The sequence below is a fragment of the Loxodonta africana genome, chromosome 3 (genome assembly GCF_030014295.1).
Source record: "Loxodonta africana isolate mLoxAfr1 chromosome 3, mLoxAfr1.hap2, whole genome shotgun sequence".
NCBI classification, from domain to species: domain Eukaryota; kingdom Metazoa; phylum Chordata; class Mammalia; order Proboscidea; family Elephantidae; genus Loxodonta; species Loxodonta africana.
The window spans coordinates 48,105,901-48,121,835 of NC_087344.1; the positions used below are offsets into that span (position 1 = coordinate 48,105,901).

A 15,935-nucleotide genomic window follows, 5' to 3' on the forward strand; every position below is an offset into this window, starting at 1 on the left:
TAGATTTCTGTGATAGTACACTAACAGTGTTTATAAATTAATAAAAATAGTACTTTTAAGATTCAATGAACTGTTTTTGAGAAGCTGGAGCAGTTTAGGAGTTTTATTATTTTTCTAGAAGTTTCTTGATTGCAAGAATCTTTTGGTCAGAGAGTAAGTTACAGTCAGTGTTAGACACTGTAAATCTATTCTGCATAATCTTTTATTTGCTGTGATGATATTTACTATGCAGGATCTATTTTATATAGTGATTCGTTTTAAAGTGTTTATTTTTTCTTTTTTATGTTTGCCATAAACTTTCCAAGACTCCGTTCACAAAATGGTATTTTTAAAAGCTTTTTTTCTTGTGTCTAGCCCATGTTTTTGAGGCATTTATAGTCTTAAATTTTGTTATACCCATATTAGTTCCCTTACTTCTGCTTTACTACTGTGCCTGAACTCTTCCTTGCTTCCTAACTCTTAAATTGTTTCATCTGATTTCTAGATGTTACAATGTGGGATTTTTTTTTGTAACTTAAGAATGTAATTGTAAGATAATTAATATCATTGACCTCTAAGTTGCAAATTTAATGAAGTATTTTTTCAAATTGCCCCTGAAGATTTAAACTCATCCTAAAGGATAATTATAAAATAATATCAGTGGGAGACGGAGCCAAGATGGCAGAATAGACAGATGCTTCCAGCGAGCCCTCTTTACAACAAAGACCCAAAAAAACAAGTGAAATGAGTATATTTGTGACAAGTTGGGAGCCTTGATCTTCAAAGGCAAGTTTAGAAAACGAATTGAGGGGCAGGGGGAGGAAGAGACCATTCAGAAGCAGAGAGGAGTTACCAGACCTGAATCATGGGGAGCCCTCAGGCACCATTCCCAGAGCGCTGGCGGGGTGGGCTGGTACCAGCGTTAGGCCACCGTTTCCTCAGGGAGAAGCAGCCAGAGAAACAGCCTCCTCACACCTCCGGAACCTGCGAAGAACGGTGCACTCAGCAAAAGCTAAGTACTTGCGTATATTTTAATGCGCCCCCCCCCCCCCCGAGCTGGCTTCAGCGGCTGAATTCCTTGGGCCTGAGATAGGTGCTGTTGAGCACCTAGAGCCATCCTCCTGGCCTTGGGGAAGGGAAGAAATTCGCAATTGGGGAAAAAGATAATTTTGCTAGCTCCTCTAACCGGGGGAGCTCAGGGCAGAAGTGGCTCCTGTCCAGGCATAAACCGTCCACGGACTTTGAGCACCTTTTCCATCTGCAGAGACCTGTGTGGGCCTATTTCGGGAGAATAGGCCCTTGCTGGCGGACTCCAACTGTTTCAGCTGTGCAGTGGAGAGGCGGGTGTTTGATGTTTGACATTGCTTTGCCTGTTAAACAAGGTCCTCACCTAGCCACATCAGGGACTTAAGGACTGGTAGTTCCATTCAGGTCGCCCAGCCACCCGTGACAGAGGTCCAAAGATAACTGGTACCTCCCAGCCCATACAACCAAAAACTTTGGGTGCCGATGGTCCCTCTGCAGAACCCATCCACCAGCATTCTGTAGGGAATAGAGATGTGCTTTCCTCAGAGGCACTCAGGGGTCAGTTCTCAGCCCCCTGCCTTGTTCAGAGCGTGATCCTCTGCTGCAATCAGATACCAGTATATACGCCAATCACCCCTGCCCCTCTAAGACTGTAGGAAAGAGCCTGTACCACACACTTGATATCAGCTACCTGGAAACCGGAGCTGAATTCATACAAGAAAACTGAACGGACTCCTAGACTGATACACCTGATAACAGCTCTAACCATCTGGGGACAAGACTTCAGAGCTCCAAAGGTGAAGATAATCAAGCTAGCTCATTCAAGCAACCCATAGGGGTATACCAAAACAAAACAAAGCAAGCAGTTATGACATAGTAAGCAAGCATAAACTAAGACAATAACTTCTAGATGGCTCGGAGACAACAGTCAATATCAAGTCATGTAAAGAAACAGGCCACGATAACCTCAACAGGCTCTCAAAACAAAGAATCCAGGGATCTTCTAGATGAAAGTGCATTCCTGGAATTACCAGATGCAGAATACAAAAGTTTAATGTACAGAACCCTTCAAGACATCAGGAAGGAAATGAGGCAATACGCAGAATGGGCCAAGGAAGACACAGATAAAGCAACTGAAGAACTCAGAAAGATTATTCAGGAACATAATGAAAAGTTTAATAAACTGGAAAAATCCATAGACAGACAGCAATCAGAAACTCAGAAGATTAACAATAAAATTACAGAAGTAGACAACTCAATAGAAAGTCAGAGAAGCAGAATTGAGCAAATAGAAGCTAGAATTTCTGAACTCGAAGATAAATCACTTAGCACTAATTGAAGAAAAACCAGATAAAAGAATTAAAAAAAAAATGAAGAAACCTTAAGAATCATGTGGGACTCTATCAAGAGAAATAACCTATGAGTGATTGGAGTACCAGAACAGGGAGGGATAACAGAAAATACAGAGAAAATTGTTGAAAATTTGTTGGCAGAAAACTTCCCTGATATTGTCAAAGATGAGAAGATACCTATCCAAGATGCTCATCGAACTCCACATAAGGTAGATCTTGAAGTCACCAAGACATATTATAATCAAACTTGCCAAAAACAAAGAAAAAGAGAGAATTATAAGAGCAGCGAGGGATAAACGAAAAGTCACCTACAAAGGAGAGCCAATAAGAATAAGCTCAGACCACTCGGCAAAAATCCTGCAGGCAAGAAGGCAATGAGATGACATATTTAAAAAATTGAAGGAAAAAAATTTCCTGCCAAGAATCATATATCCATCAAAACTGTCTCTTAAATATGAAGGTGGAATTAAGACATTTCCAGATAAACACAAGGTTAGGGAATTTGTAAAAACAAAACCAAAACTACAAGAAATACTAACGGGAGTTCTTGGTTAGAAAGTCTATAGTATCAGGTATCAACTCAAGACTAGAACACTGGGCAGAGCAACCAGAAGTCAACCCAGATAGGGAAATCCAAAAAAAAAAAAAAAAAAAAAAGCCAACAAAGCAAGATTATAAAAAAAACAAAAAATCTCAAAATAGGGTAACAGCTCTGTTATTATATAAAAGAAGACAACATTAAAATAATAAAGAGGGACTAAGAGATGTAATCATACACCTTCCATATGGAGAGGAAGATAAGGCGATACGAAAAAAAAAAGGTTAGGTTTAAATTTAGAAAAATAGGGGTAAATAATAAGGTAATCACAAAGGAGACAAACTATGCCACTCATCAAAATAAAATACAAGAAAAAAAATAGAGACTCAGCAGAAACAACATCAACAACAACAAATATGAGGAAAGGGCAATATATAAAGATAATCTACTCAGCACATAAAATTAAGTGGGAAAAAGAAACTGTCAACAACACACAAAAAAAGAAATCAAAATGATAGCACTAAATTCATACCTATCCATAATTACCCTGAATGTAAATGGACTAAATGCACCAATAAAGAGACAGAGAGTGGCAGAATGGATTAAAAAACATGAACCGTCTATATGCTGCCTACAAGAGACACACCTTAGACTTAGAGACACAAACAAACTAAAACTCAAAGGATGGAAAAAAATGTATCAAGCAAATGACAATCAAAAAAGAGCAGGAGTGGCAATATTAATTTCTGACAAAATAGACTTTAAAGTTAAATCCATCATAAAGGATAAGGAAGGACACTGTATAAGGATTAAATGGATAATACACCAAGAAGATACAACCATATTAAATATTTATGCACCCAATGACAGGGCTGCAAGATACATAAAACGAACTCTACCAGCATTGAGATGTGAGATAGAGAGCTCCACGATAAGAGTAGGAGACTTCAACACGCCACTTTTAGTGAAGGACAGGACATCCAGAAAGAAGCTCAATAAAGACATGGAAGATCTAAATGCCGTGGTCAGCCAACTTGACCTCATAGACATATACAGAACACTCCACCCAACAGCAACCAAGTATACTTTCTTTTCTAGTGCACATGGAACATTCTCTAGAATAGACCACATATTAGGTCAGAAAGCAAGCCTTAGCAGAATCCAAAACATTGAGATATTACAAAGCATCTTCTCTGACCATAAGGCCATAAAAGTGGAAATCAATAACAGGAGAAGCATGAAAAAGAAATCAAACACTTGGAAACTAAACAATATCCTGCTGAGAAAAGACTGGATTTTAGAAGACATTAAGGATTTTTTTTTTTTAAGGATGGAATAAAGAAATTCATAGAATCCAATGAGAATGAAAACACTTCCTACCAGAACCTTTGGGACACAGCAAAAGCAGCGCTCAGAGGCCAATTGATATTAATAAATGCACACATGCAAAAAGAAGAAAGGGCCAAAATCAAAGAACTATCCCTACAACTTGAACAAATAGAAAGAGAGCAACGAAAGAAACCCACAGGCACCAGAAGAAAACAAATGATAAAAATTAGAGCTGAACTAAATGAAATAGAAAACAGAAAAACAATTGAAAGAATTAACAAGACCAAAAGCTGTTTTTTTTTTTTTTTAATCAACAAAATTTGATAAACCACTGGCCAAACTGAGAAAAGAAAAGCAGGAGAGGAAGCAAATAACCCGAATAAGAAATGAAATGGACGATATTACAACAGACCCAACTGAAATTAAAAGAATCATATCAGATTACTATGAAAAACTATACTCTAACAAATTTGAAAACCTAGAAGAAATGGATGAATTCCTAAAAACACACTGCCTACCTAAACTAACACAAACAGAGGTAAAACAACTAAATAGACCCATAACAAAAGAAGAGATTGGAAAGGTAGTCAAAAAACTCCCAACAAAAAAAAAGCCCTGGTCCGGAGGGTTTCACTGCAGAGTTCTAGCAGACTTTCAGAGAAGAGTTAACACCGCTGCTACTAAAGGTATTTCAGAGCATAGAAAAAGACGGAATACTACCAAACTCGTTCTATGAAGTCACCATATCCCTGATACCAAAACCAGGTGAAGACACCACAAGAAAAGAAAATTACAAACCTATATCCCTCGTGAACGTAGATGCAAAAATCCTCACCAAAATTCTAGCCAATAGCATTCAACAACATATCAAAAAAATAATACACCATGACCAAGTGGGATTCATACCAGGTATGCAGAGATGGTTGAAGATTAGAAAAACAATTAATGTAATCCACCACATAAATAAAACAAAAGACAAGAATCACATGATTTTATCAACTTATGCGGAAAAGGCATTTGACAAAGTTCAACACCCATTCATGATAAAAACTTTCAGCAAAATAGGACTAGAAGGAAAATTCCTCAACATAATAAAGGGCATTTATACAAAGCCAACAGCCAACACCACCCTAAATGGAGAGAGCCTTAAAGCATTCCCATTGAGATCGGAAACCAGACAAGAATGCCCTTTATCCCCACTCTTATTCAACATTCTGTTGGAGGTCCTAGCCAGAGCAGTTAGGGTAGATAAAGAAATAAAGTGCATCCAGATTGGCAAGGAAGAAGTCAAAGTATCTCTATTTGCAGATGACATGATCATATACACAGAAAACCCTAAGGAATCCTCCAGAAAACTACTGAAACTATTAGAAGAGTTTAGCAGAGTATTGGGATACAAGATAAACATACAAAAATCAGTTGGATTCCTCTACACCAGCAAAAGGAACATTGAAGAAGAAATCACCAAATCAACGCCATTTACAGTAGCCCCCAAGAAGATAAAATACTTAGGAATAAATGTTACCAGAGATGTAAAAGACTTATATGAAGAAAACTTCAGTACACTTCTGCAAGAAACCAAAAGAGACTTACGTAAGTGGAAAAACATATCTTGCTCATGGATAGGAAGACTTAACATTATAAAAATGTCTGTTCTACCAAAAGCGATGTATACATTTAATGCAATTCCGATCCAGATCCCAAGGAGATTTTTTAATAAGCTGGAGAAACAAATCACCAACTTCATATGGAAGGGAAAGAGGCCCCAGATAAATGAGGCATTACAGAAAAAGAAGAACAAAGTGGCAGGCCTTATGTTACCTAATTTTACAACGTATTATACCGCCACAGTAGTCAAAACAGCCTGGTACTGGTACAACAACAGATGCATATACCAATGGAACAGAATTGAGAATCCAGACATAAATCCATCCACATATGAGCAGTTGATATTTGACAAAGGCCCCCAAACAGTTAAATGGGGAAAAGACAGTCTTTAATAAATGGTGCTGGCATAACTGGATATCCGTCTGCAAAAAAATGAAACAAGACCCATACCTTACTCCATGTACAAAAACGAGCTCAAAATGGATCAAAGACCTAAATATAAAATCTAAAACGATAAAGATCATGGAAGAAAAAATAGGGACAACGTTAGGAGTCCTAATACATGGCATAAACGGTATAGAAAACGTTGTTAAGAATGCAGAAGAAAACCTAGATAACTGGGAGCTCCTAAAAATCAAACACCTATGCTCATCCAAAGACGTCACCAAAAGAGTAAAAAGACTACCTACAGACTGGGAAAAAGTTTTTAGCTATGGCATTTCTGATCAGTGCCTGATCTCTAAAATCTACATGATACTGCAGAAACTCAACTGCAAAAAGACAAAATAACCCAATTAAAAAACGGGCAAAAGATATGAATAGACACTTCACTAAAGAAGACATTCGGATAGCTAACGGATACATGAGGAAATCTTCATGATCATTAGCCATTAGAGAAATGCAGATCAAAACTACAGTGAGATTTCATCTCACTCCAAGAAGGCTGGCATTAATCCAAGAAACACAAAAGAGTAAATGTTGGAGAGGCTGTGGAGCGATTGGATCACTTCTACACTGCTGGTGGGGATGTCAAATGGTACAACCACTTTGGAAATAGGTTTGGCGCTTCCTTAAAAAGCTAGAAATGCAACTACCATAGGATCCAGCAACCCCACACCTTGGAATACATCCTAGAGAAATAAAGAGTCTTTACAGGAACAGATATATGCACACCCATGTTTATTGCAGCACTGTTTACGATAGCAAAAAGATAGAAGCAACCATGGTGCCCATCTTCGGAGGAATGGATAAAGGAATTATGGTATATTTACACAATGAAACACTAAGCATCGATAAAGAATAGTGAGGAATCTGTGAAACATTTCATAACATGGAGGAACCTGGAAGGCATTATGCTGAATGAAATTAATGTATTTCAAAAGGACAAATATTATATAAGACCACTATTGTAAGAACTTGAAAAATAGTTTAAACCGAGAAGAAGACACTCTTTTGTGGTTACGAGAAGGGGGAGGGAGGGAGGGTAGGAGAGGGGTATTCACTAGTTAAATAGTAGATAAGAACTAATTAGGTGAAGGGAAAGACAACACATAATACAGGGGAGGTCAGTACAACTGGAGTAAACCAAAAGTAAAAAAGTTTCCTGAATTAACTGAATGCTTTGAAAACCAGTGCAGAAGGGCAGGGGTTTAGGGACCATGGTTTTAGGGGATATCTAAGTCAATTGGCATAATAAAATCTATTAAGAAAACATTGTGCACCCCACTTTGGAGAGTGGCATCTGGGGTCTTAAATGCTAGCAAGCAGCCATCTAAGATGCATCAGTTGGTCTCAACCCACCTGGATCTAAGAAGAATGAAGAACTCCAAGGACACAAGGTAATTATGAGCGCAAGAGATAGAAAGGACGACGTGAACCGGAGACTACATCATCCTGAGACCAGAAGAACTAGATGGTGCCCGGCTACAACCGATGACTGCCCTGACAGGGAACACAACAGAGAACCCCTGAGGGAGCAGGAGAGCAGTGGGATGCAGACCTCAAATTCTCATAAAAAGACCAGACTTAATGGTCTGACCGAGACTAGAAGGACCCTGGTGGTCATGGCCCCCAGACCTTCTTTTGCCCCAGGATAAGGAACCATTCCCAAAGTCAACTCTTCAGACATGGATTGGACTTGACAGTGAGTTGGAGAGGGACGCTGGTGAGGAGTGAGCTTCTTGAATCAGGTGGACACTTGAGAGTATGTTGTCATCTCCTGCCTGGAGGGGAGATGAGAGGGTAGGGGGGTTAGAACTTGGCGAAATGAACACAAAAAGAGACAATGGAGGGAGAGAGCGGGCTGTGTCATTGAGGGGAGAGTAATTGGGAGTATGTAGCAAGGTAAATATAAGTTTTTGTGTGAGAGACTGACTTGATTTGTGAACTTTAACTGAAAGCACAATAAAAATTCAAGAAAAAAATATCAGTAATGTACAGGTGAATGCACAAATCAAGTAAAATAATTATTTTCTCATTATGTCCCAGGAAACTTAAGGTAATCTTAAAAGAATCCGCTATTTGCCTTTCCTTTCCTGTACTATTGTAGATGTTCCAGGTCTGCAGAGAGCAAACATAAAAGACAATTTAACCTTTGTAATATGTGTTGTATTAATGTTACTTTCTATCTTTAAATTTTTCGGCCACGTTCCAGAGGATCTTTGATGGTGATACGCCTGGGGCTGCCCGGCTGGTCTGACCCAAGGACAGGGCTGTTGCTACAGAACTCTAGATTTTCTGGTCCCTGGACCTCCTTATCAGATGACAGCAGCTCTAACAGTTGATGAGGTTGCATGACGTTCAGGGACATGTCTTTGAAAAAGACCCAATTTTTTTTATTAGTGCTATATTGATACTGGTATTTATAATCGAACCAGCTTTATGATATTATTAAGTATTTGTAAGGATAACTTGTTCTAGGATTTAGAAGCAATCTCTTAAAAGTTATTTAAGTGTGCATATATCATTAAAACCTTGCGTAGTGGCTGCTGTCCTCCCCGGTGCCTGTGTTGAAAGGATCCCCGATGGTGCAGTGGTTAAAGCACTTGGCTTCTAACTGAAACGTTATGGTTTGAACCCACCAGCCGCTCCTTAAGAGAAAGATGTGGCAGCTTCCTTCCATAGGGATTTATACCCTTGGAAATCCTATGGGACAGTTCTACTCTGTTCTTATGAGTTGGAGTCAACTCAATGACAGTGGGGTTTTTTTTTTTATGCGTAAAATAGGGATCAAGCTCTTATTTTTCTAAGAGTATATGCTACTGACCAGACCAGACCCATTGCTCTCGAGTCGATTCCGACCCATAGTGACCCTACAGGAGAGAGTAGAACTGCCCCACAGGGTTTCCAAGGAGCACCTTGTCAATTTGAACTGCCAGCCTTTCGGTTAACAGCTGTTAGCCCTTAACCACTACACCACCAGGGTTTTCAAATGCTGCTGGTAGCATATGAAAAAAACCCATTGCCGTCAATTCCGACTCCTAGCGACCCTGTAGGACAGAGTAGAACTGCCCCGTAGGGTTAGTATAGTTGGTGATAAAAATTCACATGCTCTAAATTTATATATCCACCATAGGTACCCCTTCTAAGACTGAGAAACCTCAACAAGGTGGTGTAGGAAGGATACATAGACATGGCCAAGGAGTATTCCAGAAGCATTCAGGAAGGTTTGGTCAAGCAGACGAATTCAAAGTAGATACTAAGGCATGAGCCAGGCCCAGAGAAATTTTAGGAATTTGAAGCAGTATTTTATCCTCGGGAAACTGGAGGGACTTAATTGTGTAGCTTTTTTTTTTAAACTTTTAATAGCATTTTTAAGGTTTCAGTGAGATATATGGATACTCCTCTGTGTCCCTGCATTAATAGGACTGATACTTCAGGTTCTCACTTTTGATATAACTGTGGCCTTGAGGTATTGTGTTTTAGTTAAGTGGTACGCAAAAACAGCGCTATCCACGCTCCTATTTTGAAGTCAATGCTGAATATGAAAGTTTTGTAGGTTTGAGAGAGTTTTGTGCAATGCTGGAGGTATCTTAAGGAAAGGACTCCAATGACAACTTTTAGAGTCTAGTGAGTACCATGTAGTACTGCAGCTATCACTTGATTGCTACAGTTGAGAGGTTCTCAACTGGGAGGGTACTTGGGAATGTGTTTGGGTATTTTTTGTTTGCAGAATGCCTGGAGGCATTGCTGGCATTGATTGTACAGGGCGATGCTAAGTGGCTCGTAATGTAAGGGACAGTCTGGCACAAGGAAGAGCTGTCCAGCCTCAAATGCAGTGGTCCTCTGTTGAGAAACACTGCCCAAAGTCTCAATTCTCTTCTTGTAACACCTCTTGTTTTTAGTATAGTTTTATTAAGAATTTCATTTAAAATAATACCACTTGAGAAGTATATGCCAAGTTTACAATGTTTTTGGTACCGTAAAGTATTTCAAATGTGTAATTTGACAATGTTGTGAGTCAAGAGGGAGAGAAAATGAGAGTCTGGTTTTTATTAGCAACTAGGATTAGAAGTGACAGAAAGGAGGATCTAGTTGCACCGGTAAATGGTGAATCCTTTTAAAAAACAGCATTAAGATCCCTCATTTCTCTGGAAAGAAATGATGAGTGAATTCCTATTTGGATACAGAGAGAACAGTGTTGAAAGTCAGAGAAAAGCTTATTAATCATGTAACAATCCAAATTATTATTATTTTTTTCTTTAAACTTTTTAAATTGTACTTTGGATGAAGGTTTAGAGAGCAAATTAGTTTCTCATTAAACAGTTAGTACACATATTATTTTGTGACACGGGTTAGAGAACCCCATGACATGTCAACACTCTCCCTTCTCTTCCTGGGGTTCCTGATTACCAGCTTTCCTGTCCTTGCCCCTGGTGTGCCCTGCCCCTTCAGTCTCGTTTTGTTTTATGGGCCTGTCTAATCTTTGGCTGAAGGGCGAAGCTCAGGAGTAATTTCATTACTGAGCTAAAACCGTGTCTGAGGGCCATACTCTTGGGGTTTCTCCAGTCTCTGTCAGGCCAGTAAGTCTGGTCATTTTTTGTGAGTTAGAATTTTGTCCTACATTTTTCTCCAGCTCTGTCTGGGGCCCTCTATTGTGATCCCTGTCAGAGCAGTCAGTGGTGGTGGCCAGGCACCATCTAGCTGTGCTGGACTCAGACTGATGAAAGCCGTGGTAGTTGTGGTCCACTAGTTCTTTGGACTAATCTTTCCCTTGTATCTTTAGTTTTCTTCATTCTCCCTTGTTCCCGAAGGGATGAGACCAGTGGAATATCCTAGATGGCCGCTCACAGGCTTTGAAGACCCCAGATATTACTCACCAAAGTAAAATGGAGAACATTTTCTTTATAAACCGTGTTGTACCAATTGAGCTAGATGTTCCCTGAGACCATGGTCCCCACAGCCCTCAGCTAGCAGTTCGGTCCCTCAGGGAGTTTGGATGTGTCTGTGGAGCATCTGTGACCTTACCTTGTAACAATCCAAAGTCTATTGTGGCTTTTTATTAAGAAAAAGTTGAGATTAATTGAGAAAACAAACCAGAGAATGAAATATTTTAAGTACTTCAATGTTTTAGTTATCTGCATCAGATGCAAGGATACCTCAATTGTTTGAATTGTGCCTGTGAGCTAGCAGCTGCAACAGAAGAGGGAAAGGAAAGAAGCTAAGTGTTAAATAAAGAGGGAAAAACAAATGAAAAGCAGATGGAGAGAAGGCAGCACCTCAGAAAATGGCAGCACCGCCATCCTTCTGTGCCCTAAGGACAAAAACCTTGGCGTGGTCCCTGACTTCCTCTCATTCTTTCATACCTAACCTGTAATCTGGCAGCAAATCTTGGGAGTTCTATTTTGAAAATGCATCTAAAATCCAGTTCTCATTTCTCTATTGCTACCTGGGCCAAGGCACCGTCATCTCTTGTTCAAACTGGGCCATTAGCCTCCTAAGAGGTCTTCTTGCCTCCTCCCTACTCCACTACAGGTCTCTTTTAAAATCTAAATTACGTTAGGTCACTACTGTCTTGAGCCTCCCAGTGGTTTTATAGCTAGTCTAGTGAGCAATGCATATCATGCAAAGTCCATACTTACTGAGCCTCCCATCCCCTCCCCTCCCCTCCCATCCTATCCCCTCCCATCTCATCCCAACCCACCCTATCCCTTCCCATCCCACCCCATCCCCTCCCATCCCATGTCTCTCTGAAGTCATCTCCGCCACTTTCCCGCTCACTCCCTGCGGACCAGCCACACTGGCATCTTTGCCTCCTCAAATCCCCAGGTATGCTGCCATTTTGGGGCTTCTCACTTCAGGTTCCCGCTTCTTTGTAATGCTCCTCCCCCATACCGGCTTGGTCCTCAGCGCTTGTCCTTCCGGCTTTTATGCAGTTGTCCCCTTCAGTTTGAGACACACTGTTGGATTCGCAGGCATGGAGATAGTATCTTTCAATCTGGTTTTGTTTTTCTCTACTTTCATTATATTTTACTTGTTTATTGTGGATCTCGCCATAGAGGGCAGGGATCTCTGTTCTGTTCACTGCTCAAGAACAGTGCTTGACGTAGTTGTACTTGCTCCACAAGGAGAGGCAGGAATAAGAAGCTGGTGAAACACAGTTAAGAAACCATAGCAGAAACCAAAATTACGAGACCTTGGCCAAGTTACCTCACCCTCTCGCATACTATGACTTACCTGTAGAGTTATTGTGAAAATGAACTGAACTCTATTTGTGAAGTTCTTAGACCAGTGCCTGCCGGTCCTTGGAAGAAGCTTCATAATGATAGTTATTAATATAATAAGTTATTAATATTAACACAGTTGTTAATGACGATGATACCGATGAATCTCATGAGAAGGAAAAGACAAATCAAGGGAAATGGTAGAATATTCTGTAAAAGCTTAGTAAGAGAGCAAGTATTATTTTCTCCTAGAGGCATGAAGTGTTACTTACACAAAACCAAACAAACCAAATCCAGTGCTGTCGAGTCGATTCCGACTCATAGCGACCCTATAGGATAGAATAGGACTGCCCCATAGAGTTTCCAAGGAGCGCCTGGCGGATTCGAACTGCCGACCCTTTGGTTAGCAGCTGTAGCACTTAACCATTATGCCACCAGGGTTTCCTTACTTACACAAGGACTGCCTAATGGAACTGTGTGGTGGTCAGTAGGTATTTATGGTACAGGTGATGAGGTGTGCACACATCAGCAGCCATTAACTTTATCACTTGTTTACAGCCAGACACGTTTTTGACTTAATGATCTCAAGCCTTGAAGGAAAGGATCGATTATGTTCAATGTACGATGTATACTAAGAAAGGCTCTCTTAACTATATATGAAAAAGATGCTCAATATTAAAAACTAAAGGAATGGCTCTAATGGGCTAACCTCCGGCTAGCTAAAATTTGAAGGAACCTGGTGGTGCAGTGGTTAAGTGCTAGGTTATTTACCAAGTAGTTGATGGTCCGAACTTACCCAGTGGCTCTTCAGGGGAAAGACCTGGCAATCTGCCCCTGTGGCGATTATAGTCTAGAGAACACTGCGGAGGCATTTCTCCTCTGTCACATGGGTTTTCTATGAATTGAAATTGACCCCAGGGCACCTAACAGCATCTAAAATTTCATTTACTGTGTATTTTCTTGCTAAGAATTTGTGTTGGTTTTGGCTAGCACTGAGCTCTCTAACAAGATGCAAGTTATAGAATACATTCCCTGTGCCGTTCATGAATAAAAAGTAGCTTCGATGACCGGCCAGGAAACCCTGGTGGCGTAGTCGTTAAGTGCTACTGCTGCTAACCAAAGGGTCGGTAGTTGGAATCTGTCAGGAACTCCTTGGAAACTCTATGGGGCAGTTCTGCTCTGTCCTGTAGGATCGCTATGAGTCGGAATCGACTCGATGGCACTGGGTTTGGTTTTTTTTTTTTATTTTAGATGACCAGGCCCTAACATAAATATAGTGCCCTTGGTTGCTAATGGTGTTCAGGTGAGTGGTTAAATAGCTCAAGTAAAAAACAAAACAAAAAACTATCCTCACTAAAGTACTGGGGTAAAATGTCAAAGCACAATTCTTTATGGCAGTGGGCAGACAGTATATTCCTCTAGTATGAGGAATGACATTAACGTACATGCTTCTTGACTTACAACAATTAAAACAAAAGTTACAATGTAAGCAAAGTCTTATGGGCCAAGGAGGGAAAGATAAGTTATTCTAGTCAAGTTCATGAAGAAGTAGGAGAATTATGCTTGGTGATATGTAGATATACTTGTGCTGGAAACATTTAGAATATTACAGTGGGAGTTCTCCTTAAAGTGAAATGATTTTCATGTATTATGAATGGCTCCAAATAACTCTTAAGGCGTATGTTGCAGAAAGGACCATCTTCATAGATGGTTATTTCAAAACAAGTATGTCATATGACTTTTGTTTTCTCATTATTTTACTATACTATACTATGAATATGTTTAACAGAAATTTTTAAAGGAACAACCGTAGCTCGTAGTAAACATCTCTCATGAAAATATTTGCATTTTACTGCACTTTTTTTGTTCTGTTCCTCAAAGGGAGCTCTGCATGGCCAAAGTTCATAAGCTCCCCTTTCTGCATCAGAAGGTTGAAAAACAAAATAATGTAACGGGGTCAAATTGTGTTTGCATTCTGTACAGTACTGATATAAATAAAAGAGGGACAATTAACTTTTAGAATACTCAGCAATGCTTTGTGTTTTGGACTATAAACAAAGCTAATTTATTTGTTCTTAGGAATGATGCAATTCCAAATCAAAAGTTTGATGTCATTCTAATGAGTCTGCTTTCAATTGTAGAGCATAATGAAGCCCTAGTAAAGGTTAGTAAGAAATCTATTTTATTGTAGACAATAAATCTGAGAAGAAAGCGCTCAGCATAGACTGAAGTTGATCTGGCATGGAGTTCCTTTATGAATAGCCCTTTGAGCAAACTCTGCAGTTCTTGTGTGGTTTTAAATCACTGTAAATTTGTAGGCAGGTACATATTACAATTGTCTGTTTTTCTTTTTAGGGCTCATGTAATCAAAGAAGTTTCTTTGTTGTGTGTATCTTTACAGAACACAACAGGAATTGAAAATGAATCAGGTGAGTTTAAAAATAAGAATTTATCAAATACTTTACCTAGATGTTAGACCAGTTCTTGATTTTTAAAAGATAGTAGCACACACATTCATTCTGCCCAGAATTTCATTTTTGTTTCTTAATACCATTAATCAAGGAGCCCTGGTGGTGCAGTGGTTAAACACATGGCTATTAACCGAAAGGTTGGCAGTTTGAACCCACCAGCTGCTCTGTGGGAGAAAAGACCTGGTGATCTGCTCCCATAAAGATTACAACCTAGAAAACCCTATAAGCAGTTCTATTCTGTCCTATGGGGTGGCTATGAGTTGGGATCATCTCGAGGGCACACAAGAACAACAATACCATTAATAAGCTCATTGTCTCCATAGTGTGTGTTTGTTCGTGAAGTGGAGTGTGCATTGTTTTGTCATGAGTTAGCATTCCTTGGGTTCACATCTCGTATCTGCTCTTGTCGAAAACGAGTTTAAACTTTGGAACCCTGAGTAGAGAACCCATTTTTAGGAATTTAGTTCAGACTTTTCTTTTTTACCTCTCCTTTGCCACATCATAGGTTGAATTTTTGTTTGTTTTGAAGCTTATTAGCTTTTGTTTTTAACAAGTTTTATTTTGTAAATATCCATTGGTTGAAAAGAGAAGATCGAAAGTTATTTTTTGAGATCGAGACTGATCAAATGAGAAACTTCAAGCATTCTGTCCCTGAAAAACCTAGGCATTGAATAAAAACAACGGGACAGATTTTTAAATATAAGATGTGTTTCTCCTTACAGGAAGGTGTGGGATTACCTGAAGATTAATCTATTCTGCTATGGTTATTTCTGTAGCCTCAAGGATGTTCTGATAAGTAGAACCAGTTTTGTGGATTTCATTTATTCTAAAGTCGTATTCTTCTTTTATTGGCCTGAATATCATTTCACTTGCAGTCATGGAAATTTATGGGGGTCGGAAACTTTCTCTTTTGGGATCTTTATAAACACATTAAAAAATATGAAGGACAAAACTTAGAAATGTGAATTAT

General features: G+C 39.4%; 1 protein-coding gene across 5 annotated transcripts in view; it reads left to right on the plus strand.

Moving 5' to 3' along the window:
* Nucleotides 1-15,935, plus strand: part of PRDM2 (PR/SET domain 2) — a 174,244-nt gene that overhangs the window by 9,485 nt on the left and 148,824 nt on the right. For 4 of the 5 annotated variants that reach the window (XM_023552047.2, XM_064281318.1, XM_010593099.3 and 1 more), the window contains exon 2: nt 14,850-14,923. The exons of the other annotated variant lie outside the window; for it this stretch is intronic. In XM_023552047.2, coding sequence (XP_023407815.1) covers nt 14,915-14,923 — 9 coding nt within the window. In that variant the 5' untranslated portion in view covers nt 14,850-14,914. The remainder of the gene's footprint in view (nt 1-14,849; nt 14,924-15,935) is intronic. 5 annotated transcript variants of the gene reach the window in all.